Source organism: Gnatocerus cornutus, chromosome 8 (genome assembly GCF_029298725.1).
Source record: "Gnatocerus cornutus isolate USDA-ARS CGAHR chromosome 8, icGnaCorn1.1, whole genome shotgun sequence".
In the NCBI taxonomy this organism is placed as follows: domain Eukaryota; kingdom Metazoa; phylum Arthropoda; class Insecta; order Coleoptera; family Tenebrionidae; genus Gnatocerus; species Gnatocerus cornutus.
This window is the reverse complement of record NC_142240.1, coordinates 15,403,257-15,418,251: the sequence shown is the minus strand read 5'-3', so window position 1 is coordinate 15,418,251 and position 14,995 is coordinate 15,403,257. Positions and strand designations below refer to the sequence as shown.

Here is a 14,995-nt window from a genome sequence, read left to right as displayed (position 1 = left end):
TTCCAACTTGGACAAAGTTAGTTGCAACAAGTTAATTCTTATGGTCCCACCTCAAGAATTCCATTATGTGGTGGAGAGAAAACCTCCAGCTCTTATCTGCTTTGGGACGAAAAAAACAAGAAACACTGCTCCAATTGGGAAGGACTTATCACCATTCCAGAGGATGACAGCTCCGGAAACTTCAGAAATCGAACCGGGACATTACGCCACGGAGAAGCTGAACAACGCAATGGATAAACTCATGAATAAGGTGGAAGAAATCGGATAATGCTCTTCTTGACTTTGGATCCGCAGGTGAGAAGTGTTAAAGGAGTGGGGCCTCTGGCGAGTAGCGATCTGAGGTTCAAAGACAAGATTTTTACGAGGACGCCGTCACCGACGAGGTACATCGGAGCGTCCTGCTGGGGGAGCAAGGAGAAGTGTAGGGCTCCTTTTGGTACCAAGAGCAAGAGGATGGTGCTCAAAGACAACAAGTTGCCAGGGTTTGTCTATATTTTTTTTTTTTTTAAATTACCGATGGTGGATGCGCCGGGTAAAAAAATAATTTCAAAGAGGGAAGTTTCAATTAGATTTCTGGGACCCCCACATTATTTTCCAGCCCCGGAACATACAACGTGAACCTTAAAAAATGCAGAAGAACCCGCTTCATGTACAACTTCGGCCACCCAACCATGATATCCTCCATAGAAATGGTGTGTGTGAGCAGACCCATCGACACTTGCATAAAATGCAACCAAATCTGCGCCGGGGACTACTGGCACAAAGATCACATTACATACCTCTGCCATTTGTGTTATGAAGAAGAAAAACGTGCGCACGAAACGTTCCCCGAAAAAGAACTTGTAATTTTCCAGGTACTCCATTCAAAAATTTTTCAAATTATTGATTTGGAAATTCCAGAAAATCCGCAACTGTTCGTTCACCCACAGACACGAAGGTACTACCGCTGCGATACGCATCCTCCCCCCAAAGAAGGTCAACAAAAAACTGCGAATTGAGAATTATTTAGATCTTTATATTAAATGTTAAAATCTACACATCACTCGCTTTCGCGGAGTTTTCTTCGTCTTCATCCCCCATCGAACCAAATTTCTGTACCATCTCCCGATTAAACGAAATCCCGGTGAATAAATTAGGTCTTGAGGAACTGTCCAAGTCGTTGAAAATAGTTTCAGCGTCGAAGCGTCCCTCGGAACAACCGGAAACATACCGACTTGACGTTTCTCCAGACAACAAACTCAACTTTTCCAACATTTGATCGATGAGCGGTTTATCAACCTGTCCATCGGCTTGCAACAACCCCACCTCTTTGACATGATTCAAGTTAAAATTACGCGCTTCTGTCTCGAAATTAACCGTATCGAAGTCATCTTCAACACAAAGAGTGTTGATATCACGCTCAAACTCATCGGCTATTTCATCATTGGAAGCGTCTGACTCATCGTTGGTCACTTTCGACAAGCGTAACCGTAATCTTTGTGTTATCTCGTCCAGTTCTGTGAATTTGCGCTTAAGAGCGCGGCCGAGGAGTTCTCCAGGTTCGAAAGCTACTTCTAGGGGCTGTTGGGACGTGGTTGCGTCCTCGACACAACACTTTTGGTCTTGGTACTTCAAGACATTCTCCAGAGGGGTAACATGGATCTGGAAGAAGAAAATTATACACGAACTATTGCCGAAAAAAATTACATTAATTTGGCCGTTGCATTTCTTCGATAGATCGTTGATGTTGAACCAGCCTTGAACGCTGGGCAGACCTGCCGAAAGCACGGTGAGATCAACAGTTGCGAAACCGATCACGTGGTCAACGTTCATATTCGGTGTCATTGTTGTGTTAGTCGATTTGCGCCAAACCTTAAAAACTAGGAATTTCTGATTCTGAAAAAAAAATTTTGTCTAAAAAGTTAAAACTCGATGAGTGACTCACGTCGGTGAGATACTCCACAGGTAAAGACACATCACACCGGAAGTCCCATTTGGGGGCTGTGCATTTCGATATAATGGGTGTTATTTTCAAGTCGCCTTTGTAATCTTCAAATGTGACGTAAGTACTTGGAAGAATATCTTCATGTTTACGGCCTTTGGAGCGCTTTGATTTGCACTTTCGTCGGCTTGGCAAGTGGAGGGCACTGTTAATAACCACGTGCGCCTTAAAAGAAGTCTTTTCATTTGTGTTATCAACAGACAGAGCTTTCTGTAAAGAGTCCAGTAAGTCCGAGGTGCTGTGCAGCTCAGGTTGAGTTGCTTTTGGTTCTTGTCCGATCTCGTTGAGAAAAGTCTCTATGTCTTTTTTGGAGTCCATTTTCGTTGGAATTAACTGTACTTTCGGCTCTATATTAGATTGGATCCCTACATCTATTCGTTTTTGTCGGATCTTAGCTTTGACGGTTTCGTTTTTGAAGCCTCTTTCCCTCTCAAGATTCTCGATTTGTTCTTTCGTGCCTAGAGCTACTAAGAGTTGTGCTTGTCCAACCACTTCACCATCACCATTGTAGATGACCTCCCAACCATCTGTGCCTACCACGGGAAGCTAAAGACAGCATTACTTGTTACAATACTGGTTACAATACTCACTTTACGGTCCAACAAATATTTGACTATCACTGGATTTCTGTACTCTAAATAGAACTGATGTAAAGAAACTTTGCATAAACCGATAAGAAAATCTTTTTGTCCTTTTTCAAGAAATTCAACAACCATGAAATTGTCACGAAGTTTCCACAAAAAATCGTCCTCACAGATAACCGGAACTTGCTGGAAATATCATTAATTTAAAGTCACAAAATTTGTTATAACCGACCTGAGAGAAATTATAAAAAGGGTTAGAATCAAATGCCACCAGTTTGCTACTGCACACGTCCTCTGAGACAAACATCTGACATCTTAGATACGAATTCATGACTTCCCGAGAGAACTGAGCTTCAGATATGTAGACAAAACCGAACAAAATTGGTTTATAACGCTCCGTTTCGATTTGGGGCGTTGGCTCAGGCCTCAGAACTGTTGATACTGTTTTTTGAAACAACTCTGATCGCCTGGAACTCAGCGCGGGTTTCTTAGGTTCTGAGTTTCGAACAGTCTCAGGTTTTCGGAAACTAGGTTCTGGCTTTTTGAGCGCCGGTTTACGAGGTGGAGACAACTCTGATCGCCTCGAATTCAGTACTGGTTTCCTGAGTTCTGAGTTTCGAACAGGCTCAGGTTTTCGGGAACTAGGTTCTAGTTTTTTGAGCGCCGGTTTATGAACTGGAGGAACTAATTTCAATTTAGGTACTGTTGGTTTGATATGTTGTTGATATGAATAGTCGGTGCTTTTTGGGGGATAAAAATGCCGCGCGTTTTCAGTAAGGTCCGAATCCGTGCTACTGAGATCGTCGCTGCCCAAGATTAGCGAGTTTTCTTTGTTGTTAGTGGCGGCGTCTAAAATTGGTTTCGTGATAAGTTTTTGTATGAAAGGAGCCATAAAAGTCATACCTAAAAACTCTTTTCCGAAGTAAAGGCGTCCGCACCCCAATTGTACTGAGATTTTCAACCCTCCGACAACAATGGGGTTGTTTTCATGCAACCTCAGCGCCAGCTCTTGATGGCACGCGAAATTCTTACTCGTTTCAAAAGAACTGAAATTGAACTTAGCAACCCCTAAAGGAGTAGCTTGCTTTTGCTTAACACTACGAAAACTTAGACGAAACGTGATTGATGCGTCTTCTAATGCAATCCTACTTAAATCACAATCATGAACTGAAACCTGTTTGAAACTTATTGCTGAAAAAACACGTTTTTTATTATTTTTGGTACCAAACTCAAATACCTTGTAAATGGGACCCGCGGGCACACAACCTTACGGTGTTGCCACAATCCAAACCAGAATCCACCTTAGCCCCCTGTTTGTGGTGGTTTTTCGCTAAAACCTCAGGAGTTTGATACTCCAGAAAGAAAGTCTGTGCTATATTCGCTTTCTTATGGCCCGCTTCATTTAAAACGACGCTATTTATCGAAACTTTGAGCGAGTCAACAAACTTTAAAAGACCAACAAACTCAGATTTGTATTTTTCTTGGATTTTTTGTGTGATATCGTTAGGTTTGTCCCTTTTTAAATCACACTTCAGGTCTTTTTCTTGGTATTCTACACACGTCAAACAATCACAAGGCTCTTGACTGTGGTAAGTCCTATCAGTGACTCTGCATAAATCAGCCGCAGACATCGATCGCAGCGTTTCTAAAGTTTTAATTTCATCCTCGCGGGACATGGCATCCCCTTGCAAAAACGCCCTGATTTTCTGATCCGTGTCTTTCGTAACGCCGTCAAGTTTGACCGACTTTTGTTGGGCACATACGACCTCACTTAAAGGGTCGTTATTTAAAATTGACTGGACCATGGCACTTCTTAGCCTTTGTCCTTGTACCAAAATCTTATCAATTAACTGTTCGTCAATTTTCCGGGCTGAATAACAATTAAAACAGGACATTTTCGGAAATTTGTTTATACAGTCGGTCGTTAAGTTTGTATTTTGGATAACTGTCACTGTCAAATTATGACAGATGAGGTTACCAAAACAGACAATACCAACATGAGGAACTAAATATACTTTACATAGACGAATCAATAGCAAACTGGGGGCTTGGGTTATGCAAAATTGATGATCTCGAACGATTTTTCGTGTTAATTATGAATAATTAAGAGGGTGAGTTACTCACCCTTTTTGAATTCCTTCGGGTTTTGGCAAAAAAACCGCAGCACCAGAACCCCCACTCACAGCACTGTAAATAACAGTTACCAACCGTGGAAAATTAAACCGAGGGGATTTTTAAATATTCAAATAAGTTTTTATCGAGTGTATTTATTTGTCTTTCGGTTTATTTTGGCCGCTGTTTGGTTTATATCGTGTTAAGCGGTTGTTTATTTTAGAGTCGTTTTTTCAGCGACGAGCGCTATTCGTCACGCTTGAATCTCTTCAGCGCCCCTCCAGAGGTCAATGCTTGTGCCTCTGGCAGAGACAAAGATGATGCTATTCACGTTGTAGTAGGGACGCGTGGGGTAAAGAGCAGTACGCTTTTGTTGTGAAGAAGTAACGGTACTGAAAAGTCTTCAGATCACATCCTAAATAAATCGGTGAGTTGTTGAATAATTCTTGCATTTATAAGCGGTCAAAGGGGTGAATTTCGCTCGCTTTAGCTAGGGGTTGCGTCGAGCGTTAGGGCGCATAATCGTCGGGGTGTAATAAAAAATCGATAACTCTACATATAAATATCCAGTGCCGGTGTTGTATGGAAAATGCATCATTTTGCAGATAATGAGTGAGAAAATCGAAGAAAGCACCGAAAAAAGCGACGATAAAAAGGATATTGAAATGGAAGAAAGGGAGAAAATGTTAAACGCAGAGAACAAAGCTATGGAGAAAGTGGAAGAAAGCGGGGATGACAAGAAAAAGGGTGAGAACAAAGAGGGGATGGAAGTGAAGCCGAAAAAGATACCGATCGGAGGGATCCAGATGCCGGGATTCTTCACCAGAAGCAAATCAAAAGAGAAGTGCAAAGTGAGTATTTCACTAATTTTTACTCCAATTCATTACAAACCATCCTAGGACGACGACCAAGAAGTTGAAGGCACCGAACTAATCGAAACAAAAGCAGCTTCGGAAGAACCCTCCCAAACTCGCATTAAACTTCCAAATCCTTTCCGTAAATCCAAAGTCGTTGGCGAAGAAGACGGCGACAAACAACAAGAAGCGAAAGAAAGAAAAAAACTTCTAGATACAATACGACTTCCTCTAGTTTCCGTCTTCCCGCGAAAGAAAAAGGACGATCAGAAATTAGAGAGTCAAACTGCTCAAGCTGGATTAGCATCCATGGAAACTTTAGATGATAAGAGTACAGACGACAAAAGCAACGACGAGATGAAGACTGTGAATTTGGACGAAAAGAAAGACTTGGAAGCTCAAGAAAACAGCGAAGAAATGACGTGGAAAGAGAAGTTGAAGGCATACAGGGTCGCTATTAGTGCTTTGCTGGTTTTTATTTTGTTGATTATGATTATTGTGGCTGTGGCTATACCTGGAAAAGAAACCCTACGAGCGGCACCCATAAAAGATGGGCGGTACGTGGAAGCGGTCACCAGCTGTGGGAAAGTTGAGGGGTGAGTGCAGAAATTTTGGGGTGTATTTTTCACAGTTTGCGGTTACTTAAATTCTGGACGCCAGATGTTATACTTGCATAAATTCCAAGAAAAAATATATGTTAATCTCCGAGGTCAATTTAACAATGAGATCATCATTTTAAAAGCAATTTTAATCATTTGATTGAAAACACAAGTCTTATTTAATTTTTTCCAGCTTGGTGGAGGACGGAGCTATCGCCTTCCGTGGTATTCCTTACGCGCGCCCCCCGACAGGCCCCCTTCGTTTCAAATACGCGCAGCCCCTCAATAAAATCGAGTACTGCTGGAACGGCACCTTCTTGGCCCACAACGCCACCGACACTTGCCTCCAAATCTACAGCAACGGAACTGTCGCCGGATCTGAAGACTGCTTAACTCTTGACGTCGTAACCCCCTCAGTTCGTTACACCGATCCTTTACCGGTTCTGGTGCTCATCGGCGCCGACAGTTTAATCGGAGATTCTCCAGGAAAACTTCGTCCTTCAGCTCGATACGCTCGCTCAAAGGACGTGATTTTCGTGCGCCCCAATTTCCGCCTCGGCGCTTTGGGTTTCCTCGCTTTGGAGGCGTTGTCTCACGACGATTATCCCCCAACTTCTGGAAACTACGGTTTGTCTGACATCCTGGAGGCTTTGAAATGGGTGCAACTAAATATTGAACACTTTGGGGGCGATAAGACCGCGGTGACTTTATTAGGACACCGTGCCGGAGCGACTTTGGTGACGGCGTTGGCTACGATCGCCAACTCGGAAAAGTACTTTGCTAGAGCGTGGGCTGCATCAGGGGGCGCTTTGTTCCCCAATAAAACACGACAGGAAGCGGAGATGGAAAACAAGAGTTTCTTGCGATTTTTGGATTGTCACGACGCCGCGTGTTTGCGTTCTTTAGACGCGGAGAAAATCGTTCGGTCGGTGCAGGATACTTGGAGGAAACCCCAACCAGATCTACCAACCCCTGACGAAGACCCCAGTAGACGCCACGAATGGTTGGTTCTCGATGGACGCATTCTCCAAGAACATCCGGCTACAACTTGGACCGCCAAGAAACTCAATCTTATCATTGGTACGACCGCCCACTCCGCGGCTTCTCAAAAGCTTCTTTATAAACACAAAGAGTGGACTGATGGTTTAGTGAAGCAACACCTTAGAGATTCGTTCCTCACCCCCAAGAATTTAACAGAGACCGTTTACAATTTGTATCCTCGAACTTACAAAGGTTTGAGTTCTTTAATCTCCGATATTCGCACTGTTTGTCCTCTTCAAGCCATCACGAGTCAAATGCACGAAGTGCCATTCTACGTCGTGACGCAGACAAGAGGTGAACAAGACATAGCAGACGTGGACTCTGACATCGATACTATTTTGGGACGCTACGAGCCCAAAACTCCCGAACAAAAACGTTTCTTTTCGGCCATGCAAGGCTTCTTTTACCATTACGTCTGGTTCGGTAAAGTTGCTCATCCTGACCACAACAAAAAGATTCTTCTTGTGGGCCAAGATGTGCTCCCGAATGCGACATATTCGCAATGCGCCTTTTGGATAAACAAGGGCGTAGTCTTGCCCTATGCAGCTCTTGATTAATTTATTGTATGTGTACTTATCAGGCGGAAGCGATGGAGGTTGCTGACGCCACTGTGTGAATTAGGTTATTAGGCCTAAATTTTTGATCTCTATACATCATTGTTGAAATTTTGCCAAATGTAAGTTTTTATACTCAAATTAGGTTTAGCAATAAGTATGAAGCTTGAAATGTACTGAGGACTGTCCATAATCGTAATTACCCGATATTATATTTTGTATTTTATTTATATGAGCTTTTTGTAATGATATACACCTGTACTTGATTCTGTGAATCGTTTTTATTTATGACAAAATGTACCATTTTCTATTTACCTAATAAATGATATTAATTGTACGACTCTAATTTTTTGTCGCTATCAGCTTTTTGTGGCTCAAGAACGGCGACTCTTTTGTCAACTGAGTCTCAAAAATAAATAAATAAATAAAACACCAATTTAATAAAAGACTGGAATGTATTTTGTACTTAATTTCTTTACAATATGATTCTATGAATCTGAAATATTTAAAATTACTCAAAAAATTATAATAATGTCAATGTATAAAAAAAACTCTAGCTTTAACCCTAATCAGCCTTTTCTTCACAGAACACATTAAAATCGACCTAAAGGTGCAGTTTTAAAACCTAATTCTTCGCTTTCAACGGACCCGGACTATTCTTACAACACTTTGGACTCGACATGTTTTCCTTATCATTTCCAGCACCTTTATTTTTCTTAAGTTTTTTCAAATCTTCAATTTCCTTCAACAATTTATCAACGGTTTTACTTAGCTTATGATTCTGCGCTTCGAGATCAACATTTTTGTTAAACAATTCCGACGTCTTTGTCTTCAAATCCTGAAGATGTCGAATCTTCTGGTTATGATTTTGATGACCGACAATATCAGCGTACTTGAGTCTCAGTTCTTCAACTTCGGCCTCAACTGTTTGTTTTTCGTCAACCAGAATCTGAAGATCAGTCTGGTAAGTTTCCAGTTGCTGTTGGTACGACGCGACTAAAGAATCTAGTTCGTGAATTTTCCCCTTGGCTTGGTCGAGTTCTTGAAGAATTTGCTCGAACTGATGTGCCAGCTCGTCGTACTTTCCACTCTTTTCGATGTACTTCTTCCGGATTTCGGCAGCTTCCTCTGATTCTTGATCAAGCTTTAATTTATAAAGTTTAAGCTCTGTTTCCAACTCAACTTGTTTGTGCTCAAAAACCTCAATAGCGGACGTAGACTGAGAGATAACGTTTTGAGCTTCCGCAACCAAAATCTGTTGCTCGTGACACCTCTCCATGAGCTCCCTCACCAGTTCTTTGTCACAAGCTTCAGAGTCTTCCTTAATTTGATCAACCTTTCTCAACAGTTCTCTCTCCATCGCCTCAACTTGGTTTTGCATGAGCTTCGACGTGGATTCGTACTGCATCTCCAGTTCTTCATTGGCAAGTTTGGTTTGACTCAACTGACTTTCTAACTCTGCGCATTTCTGTTCGTACTTCAAGATCTTTTCTTCGCATTTTTCTACTTCTTCCTTCAGTTGCTCAACGTCGCGATCTGAGTTAATTAACCTTCGCTTCAGAACCTCAATCGTGTCTTTAAACGTTGAAATCGACAGCTCGTAGGCGTGCTTCTCACTCTTCAGATTGTTCAGTTCGACTTGTAGTTCTTCATTTTTCGCCGCAAGCTCGTCACTGTGGATCTTCGCATCATCAGCTAGATTCTTAAAACGGTTTTTCTCGACCTCACATTGAATTATGTTGTACTCGCTGATTTCTTGACATTCTTTTAAAATCGCTTCGGCTTCTTTTTCCTGGGCTTGAAGTTTATTGGTCCAGGCGGCCTCAACTTCTTCGATCTTTTCGCTTATTACACGTTGAAGTTGTTGTTCTTGAGCATCCAACTTATCCTTCCATGTGCCTTCAACTTCTTCAATTTTCTCTTTCATTTGGAGTTGGGTGAGGACTGTGACATCACGAAGATTTTCTTCAAGTAGTTGGATCTTAGCGTCGCTGTCTTGTAGTTTTCTAGAAGCAGCTCCTAGTTCTTCAGCGTGTTGAAGTTGTAAGTTCTCGAAGTCGAGTCGACATTTTTCTTCGTTCTGCTTCAGTTCTTCGATGATCTTCTTATATTCTTCTTCTTTTTCGTTGAATTCTTTAGTTAGAGCTCGATTTTGCTCCACGATTTTGTCATAGAGATCCTGAAACTTATCAAAGTGGATTAAAACGGTGTTATAGTCAGAGCTTTGACACTTGAGATCTTCCTGTAGCTGTCGGATGTTCTTCAAATTCTGACTGACTTCTTTGACTTCTTCACTTATTTTTCTATAGTCTTTGGCACGTTGTTCTTGTAAAGCTACCAGCGCTTGTTGTACCTCGCTCTTCTCACCATTTAAGCGCTCATTTTCTTTCTTCAGATGACCGATTGAAGCAGTGAGTTCTTCAATTTGTTCCGTTAAGTCTTGAATGAAGAGATCTTTATTATTACACTCCACTGTCTTCTCTCGTAACAGTTCTTCCTGCGTTATCTTCGACTCCGATTGTGTTCTTGCCCGAAACGAAATGCCTAACAATTTTTTCTTTTTTAATGGCACAGTTGGCTGTAAGGAAAAAACAAATGCTTTCATGACCTCGACCGTTTTTTGTTCTTACCGTTTGAAAACATGGTGTGCTATGGACAGAGCCCGTTTCCGACTTATTTGAACTTGTTTCACGTTTTACGTAACTTTCGGGTTTTGAAATTATACCGAGCTTGATTTTTTCTTGGATAGAGACATTGTATTTTGCGGGGGATGGGGTGCAGTCTGAAAACTTCACCTTAGTTTAAAGGGGATGAAAATTGATAACTCACCTTTTGGGTCGTTGAATCTTTGGATTTTAGCTTTGGAAAAAGACATTGTAACAGTTATAAACACTTTAAACAGATTAAATACGAAAAGATTACATTAAAACGGGCATAACGCGTTGCTACCGACTTGAAGACCTTTAAAGAAAAAACGAATAGTAACGGCCTAACGGCTATGACGGTTGTTAAGTGGCCAATCAGGTGCAAGGTGATGAGAGGGATGCGTTGTCATTGGAGGAAATGTAAGGGACGAACCAAAGACGAACAGATGAAATGAGAGATTTAGGAGGTGAACGTGTTCAAAGAAATACACTCAAATAAAACAATAATTTATTATTCGGAAATTACAACACCATTAAAATAAACCAAGAAAGTTTAACACAGTTGAGTTGAGTCTTGGAGTTGTTTTGTGCAGTTTATTAGAATGAAAACACCTTCTTATAACTCGCTTGGTACGGACTTTGTGTATATTGTGTTGACTAACTATATGTGCTTTTTATTACATAATTTTATACAATTATTTTAAACATTGTACAAAACTTAATTCAGTCTAAATAATAATTAGGAGCTGACCCTGAAACAACTTTAGGTGTTAAAAGTCCTAAAAGCATATTTTTGCCCCTAGCGTTAAATTTCAACAATCCAGTCTTCATTTCCGTCCAAAAATTTCGCTTCATTTCTGAGGCTTCATCTACTAAATCACACATGGAAATAATAACAATGTCACTCAGCGAATTATCTACATTTTCATAATCAACAGACAAATTAAAAAAATCTGAACACATAGTTTCAAAATCGCTCAGAGATATAATATCAGAAAATATTCCACTGGAGGTAAATTTAACATTGTCATTGAAAATCGAAGAAGTCAGTAGCTCAGAACAGTCGGAGCCTTCTTCATCAGTGGAGCTCTTATCAGTACACGAAAAGTTTACATCTTTTCTGTTGAACACTGGCGAATTTAAAAAGTCGGAGCACAAAGTGTCGAGAGTGTCGCACCGATTTTGAACACTTATTTCAAATTTCCGCATTTTTTCCAACATCTTCGCGAGGTCTTGAGGTAGCTTCGTTGAGCTTCTTTTCATTGAAGCTACAAGTAAATTGATTAGTTTACAATTTATGAAATTGTCTTTTCTTACCTTCTGTTTCAAAATTAAAATGCTGATTTGAAGACATTTTTACTTTGTAACTGGAGAGTTAAACTTGCACTGGTGATTTTCAACCTGAGGGATTATCTAAAGTAGGAGGGAGGAATTAGGACGGGGATGTTACGAGTACCTGGAATAGTTTTAGGCAGGTACATCTTTGGGATAATGATCTCAATTTCATGACGTTGTTAACTTCGCAAATTTCTCACAACGCAGGTAAAACCTCGTTCAAAATAATTTACTGCAATGAAAATCGAATTTGCGTCATAGCAGTACCAATAAAATTGATTTTACCTTGACAACTCAGTTGACGCACATTTGAGTCGCTCCAGTTACATATTGAAAAAAATGTCAAAAATATACTCCGGAAGTTGGAAAAATTTTATTTAAACCATACAAAAAAAATTCAATAATTTAAAAAATTCACTTTACAAAACTTTAAACGAGCATAACAAACATTTGTTGCTGTTGCTGTTGTGGATTTTGAGCCTGGACTTGGAATCTGCGCGAAATTCTATTTCGAACCTTCAAGAATTTAGTCCTCTGGTGACAACCTAAAAATTCAAACGGCCATAACTCAGTTATTTGTTGTCGGATCTAAATTATCCCACATTTAAAATCTGCGGAAAATTCTACGTACACTGACTTTACTCTAAAAAATAAGCGAGATATCGATATCAGAAATTTGGCATAGATTTAGCCATAAATTTTTGCGAAAATTTGCAAATTTCGACTGTAGAAAAATCCAAGAACTATTTCTTATGAAAAAAATCGCGAGAAAAACGATGCCGCAAACCGCATTCCAATATCTCAAATAGTTTTCGAGATATCGAGCATGAATTGTTTGGAACCTTCAAAAATTTGGCCATCTGGCGACAACCCAAAAATTCAAACGGCCATAACTCAGTTATTTGTTGTCGAATCTGAATTTAAATTCCAGATTTGGATTCAGCGTGAGATTCTGCGTAAAATGAGTCGAAATTTATTGAGTTTACCTACGAAATAAAGAAAGCATTGACCAAAAACTGTTTGAAAGTGGTCATTTTGGGGTGATTTTCAATCACTATTTTTAATGTAAAAACAACGTTTAATACCTTTGTTTTATATATCATTCGAAAGAGGAGCTCGAAATCTATCTACTGGCCCAATTTGAGATCGATCAAGCAAACGGTTTACGAGTTATGGTCAAAAATAAAAAAATTGAAAAATTTTCATCGTTTGAGTCGCAATTTTTTTTCGCGAAAAATCGACTATCGAATTTTGGACTTTTAAGCACTTTTTCTAACGTAAAATGAGCTGAGAAAAACGATGGCGCAAACCGCATCTCAATATCTCTAATAGTTTCCGAGATATTTAACTTTGAAAATTGGGAAAAATGAGAAAAAATGAAAATCAACTATCCGAAATTTTGATCGGCCATAACTCGGTTATTTGCAGTTGTATCTGAATTTAAATCCCAGATTTGAAATCTGCGTAAAATTCTGCGTACACTGGTGTATAATAACTCAAGTTTACTCTAAAAATAAGCGAGATATCGGTATAAGAAGTTTGGCCATAGTTTTAGTCATGAATTTTCGCGAAAATTTGCAAATTTCGACTTTTGGAAAATCTAAAAACGATTTCTTATGTAAAAAATCGCGAGAAAAACGATGCCGCAAACCGCATTCCAATATCTCAAATAGTTTTCGAGATATCGAGCACGAATTGTTTTGAACCTTCAAAAATTTGGCCCTCTGGCGACAACGCAAAAATTCAAACGGCCATAACTCAGTTATTTGTTGTCGGATCTGAATTTAAATTCCAGATTTGGATTCAGCGTGAGATTCTGCGTAAAATGAGTCGAAATTTATTGAGTTTACCTACGAAATAAAGAAAGCATTGACCAAAAACTGTTTGGAAGTGGTCATTTTGGGGTGATTTTCAATCACTATTTTTAATGTAAAAACAACGTTTTATACCTTTGTTTTATATATCATTCGAAAGAGGAGCTCGAAATCTATCTACTGGCCCAATTTGAGGTCGATCAAGCAAACGGTTTACGAGTTATGGTCAAAAATAAAAAAATTGAAAAATTTTCATCGTTTGAGTCGCAATTTTTTTTCTCAAAAAATCGACTATCGAATTTTGGGCTTTTAAGCACTTTTTCTAACGTAAAATGAGCCGAGAAAAACGATGGCGCAAACCGCATCTCAATATCTCTAATAGTTTCCGAGATATTTAACTTTGAAAATTGGGAAAAATGAGAAAAAATGAAAATCAACTATCCGAAACTTTGATCGGCCATAACTCGGTTATTTGCAGTTGTATCTGAATTTAAATCCCAGATTTTAAATCTGCGTAAAATTCTGCGTACACTGGTGTATAATAACTCAAGTTTACTCTAAAAATAAGCGAGATATCGGTATAAGAAGTTTGGCCATAGTTTTAGTCATGAATTTTCGCGAAAATTTGCAAATTTCGACTTTTGGAAAATCTAAAAACGATTTCTTATGTAAAAAATCGCGAGAAAAACGATGCCGCAAACCGCATTCCAATATCTCAAATAGTTTTCGAGATATCGAGCATGAATTGTTTGGATCCTTCAAAAATTTGGCCATCTGGCGACAACCCAAAAATTCAAACGGCCATAACTCAGTTATTTGTTGTCGGATCTGAATTTAAATTCCAGATTTGGATTCAGCGTGAGATTCTGCGTAAAATGAGTCGAAATTTATTGAGTTTACCTACGAAATAAAGAAAGCATTGACCAAAAACTGTTTGGAAGTGGTCATTTTGGGGTGATTTTCAATCACTATTTTTAATGTAAAAACAACGTTTAGTACCTTTGTATTATATATCATTCGAAAGAGGAGCTCGAAATCTATCTTCTGGCCCAATTTGAGATCGATCAAGCAAACGGTTTACGAGTTATGGTCAAAAATAAAAAAATTGAAAAATTTTCATCGTTTGAGTCGCAATTTTTTTTCGCGAAAAATCGACTATCGAATTTTGGACTTTTAAGCACTTTTTCTAACGTAAAATGAGCTGAGAAAAACGATGGCGCAAACCGCATCTCAATATCTCTAATAGTTTCCGAGATATTTAACTTTGAAAATTGGGAAAAATGAGAAAAAATGAAAATCAACTATCCGAAACTTTGATCGACCATAACTCGGTTATTTGCAGTTGTATCTGAATTTAAATCCCAGATTTGAAATCTGCGTAAAATTCTGCGTACACTGGTGTATAATAACTCAAGTTTACTCTAAAAATAAGCGAGATATCGGTATAAGAAGTTTGGCCATAGTTTTAGTCATGAA

At 39.4% G+C, this 14,995-nt stretch overlaps 5 protein-coding genes across 6 annotated transcripts; 2 read left to right on the top strand and 3 right to left on the bottom strand.

Annotated features, from left to right (window-relative positions):
- Window positions 1-30: 30 nt before the first annotated feature.
- Window positions 31-1,029, top strand: LOC148170299 (ciliary microtubule-associated protein 3). The gene is made up of 4 exons (XM_088042738.1): window positions 31-250; window positions 295-482; window positions 599-854; window positions 901-1,029. The coding sequence occupies exons 1-4, from the start codon at window positions 41-43 to the stop codon at window positions 1,027-1,029; spliced, it is 783 nt and encodes a 260-aa protein (XP_087898864.1). The 5' UTR covers window positions 31-40.
- LOC148170298 (uncharacterized) lies at window positions 995-4,677 on the bottom strand. 2 transcript variants are annotated; one of them, XM_088042736.1, is made up of 7 exons: window positions 3,803-4,677; window positions 3,469-3,756; window positions 2,798-3,414; window positions 2,572-2,751; window positions 1,925-2,527; window positions 1,687-1,875; window positions 995-1,641 (listed from the first exon to the last, which is right to left on the bottom strand). In XM_088042736.1, the coding sequence occupies exons 1-7, from the start codon at window positions 4,458-4,460 to the stop codon at window positions 1,033-1,035; spliced, it is 3,144 nt and encodes a 1,047-aa protein (XP_087898862.1). In that variant the 5' UTR covers window positions 4,461-4,677; the 3' UTR covers window positions 995-1,032. The 2 variants fall into 2 exon arrangements, with proteins under 2 accessions (XP_087898862.1, XP_087898861.1); XM_088042735.1 differs by having other exon boundaries at window positions 2,798-3,756.
- Window positions 4,678-4,872: 195 nt separating this feature from the next.
- On the top strand, window positions 4,873-8,062 carry Nrt (Neurotactin). The gene is made up of 4 exons (XM_088042737.1): window positions 4,873-5,104; window positions 5,283-5,528; window positions 5,577-6,127; window positions 6,324-8,062. The coding sequence occupies exons 2-4, from the start codon at window positions 5,286-5,288 to the stop codon at window positions 7,726-7,728; spliced, it is 2,199 nt and encodes a 732-aa protein (XP_087898863.1). The 5' UTR covers window positions 4,873-5,104; window positions 5,283-5,285; the 3' UTR covers window positions 7,729-8,062.
- A 99-nt stretch (window positions 8,063-8,161) lies between these two features.
- On the bottom strand, window positions 8,162-10,743 carry LOC148170296 (uncharacterized). The gene is made up of 3 exons (XM_088043914.1): window positions 10,555-10,743; window positions 10,356-10,507; window positions 8,162-10,303 (listed from the first exon to the last, which is right to left on the bottom strand). Exons 1-3 carry the CDS (start codon window positions 10,598-10,600, stop codon window positions 8,351-8,353), a joined length of 2,151 nt encoding a protein of 716 aa, XP_087900040.1. The 5' UTR covers window positions 10,601-10,743; the 3' UTR covers window positions 8,162-8,350.
- A 220-nt stretch (window positions 10,744-10,963) lies between these two features.
- On the bottom strand, window positions 10,964-11,946 carry LOC148170295 (uncharacterized). The gene is made up of 2 exons (XM_088043908.1): window positions 11,688-11,946; window positions 10,964-11,638 (listed from the first exon to the last, which is right to left on the bottom strand). The coding sequence occupies exons 1-2, from the start codon at window positions 11,722-11,724 to the stop codon at window positions 11,094-11,096; spliced, it is 582 nt and encodes a 193-aa protein (XP_087900034.1). The 5' UTR covers window positions 11,725-11,946; the 3' UTR covers window positions 10,964-11,093.
- Window positions 11,947-14,995: the final 3,049 nt, after the last annotated feature.

What these genes read in the sequence shown, in the direction of transcription:
- LOC148170296 (XM_088043914.1), bottom strand. Translation starts at nt 10,600, where the DNA reads ATGTCTTTTTCCAAAGCTAAAATCCAAAGATTCAACGACCCAAAAG. An exon ending in AAGATTCAACGACCCAAAAG is followed by an intron (nt 10,508 to 10,554) that starts GTGAGTTATCAA and finishes TGAAGTTTTCAG; the next exon opens with ACTGCACCCCATCCCCCGCA. An exon ending in GCACACCATGTTTTCAAACG is followed by an intron (nt 10,304 to 10,355) that starts GTAAGAACAAAA and finishes TTTTCCTTACAG; the next exon opens with CCAACTGTGCCATTAAAAAA.
- LOC148170295 (XM_088043908.1), bottom strand. Translation starts at nt 11,724, where the DNA reads ATGTCTTCAAATCAGCATTTTAATTTTGAAACAGAAG. An exon ending in TTTTAATTTTGAAACAGAAG is followed by an intron (nt 11,639 to 11,687) that starts GTAAGAAAAGAC and finishes ATTTACTTGTAG; the next exon opens with CTTCAATGAAAAGAAGCTCA.
- LOC148170298 (XM_088042735.1), bottom strand. Translation starts at nt 4,460, where the DNA reads ATGTCCTGTTTTAATTGTTATTCAGCCCGGAAAATTGACGAACAGTTA. An exon ending in AATATTTGTTGGACCGTAAA is followed by an intron (nt 2,528 to 2,571) that starts GTGAGTATTGTA and finishes TGCTGTCTTTAG; the next exon opens with CTTCCCGTGGTAGGCACAGA. An exon ending in CTGTGGAGTATCTCACCGAC is followed by an intron (nt 1,876 to 1,924) that starts GTGAGTCACTCA and finishes TTTTTTTTTCAG; the next exon opens with AATCAGAAATTCCTAGTTTT.
- LOC148170299 (XM_088042738.1), top strand. Translation starts at nt 41, where the DNA reads ATGGTCCCACCTCAAGAATTCCATTATGTGGTGGAGAGAAAACCTCCA. An exon ending in AAAGACAACAAGTTGCCAGG is followed by an intron (nt 483 to 598) that starts GTTTGTCTATAT and finishes ATTATTTTCCAG; the next exon opens with CCCCGGAACATACAACGTGA. An exon ending in AAGAACTTGTAATTTTCCAG is followed by an intron (nt 855 to 900) that starts GTACTCCATTCA and finishes TGGAAATTCCAG; the next exon opens with AAAATCCGCAACTGTTCGTT.
- Nrt (XM_088042737.1), top strand. Translation starts at nt 5,286, where the DNA reads ATGAGTGAGAAAATCGAAGAAAGCACCGAAAAAAGCGACGATAAAAAG. An exon ending in AATCAAAAGAGAAGTGCAAA is followed by an intron (nt 5,529 to 5,576) that starts GTGAGTATTTCA and finishes AAACCATCCTAG; the next exon opens with GACGACGACCAAGAAGTTGA. An exon ending in AGCTGTGGGAAAGTTGAGGG is followed by an intron (nt 6,128 to 6,323) that starts GTGAGTGCAGAA and finishes AATTTTTTCCAG; the next exon opens with CTTGGTGGAGGACGGAGCTA.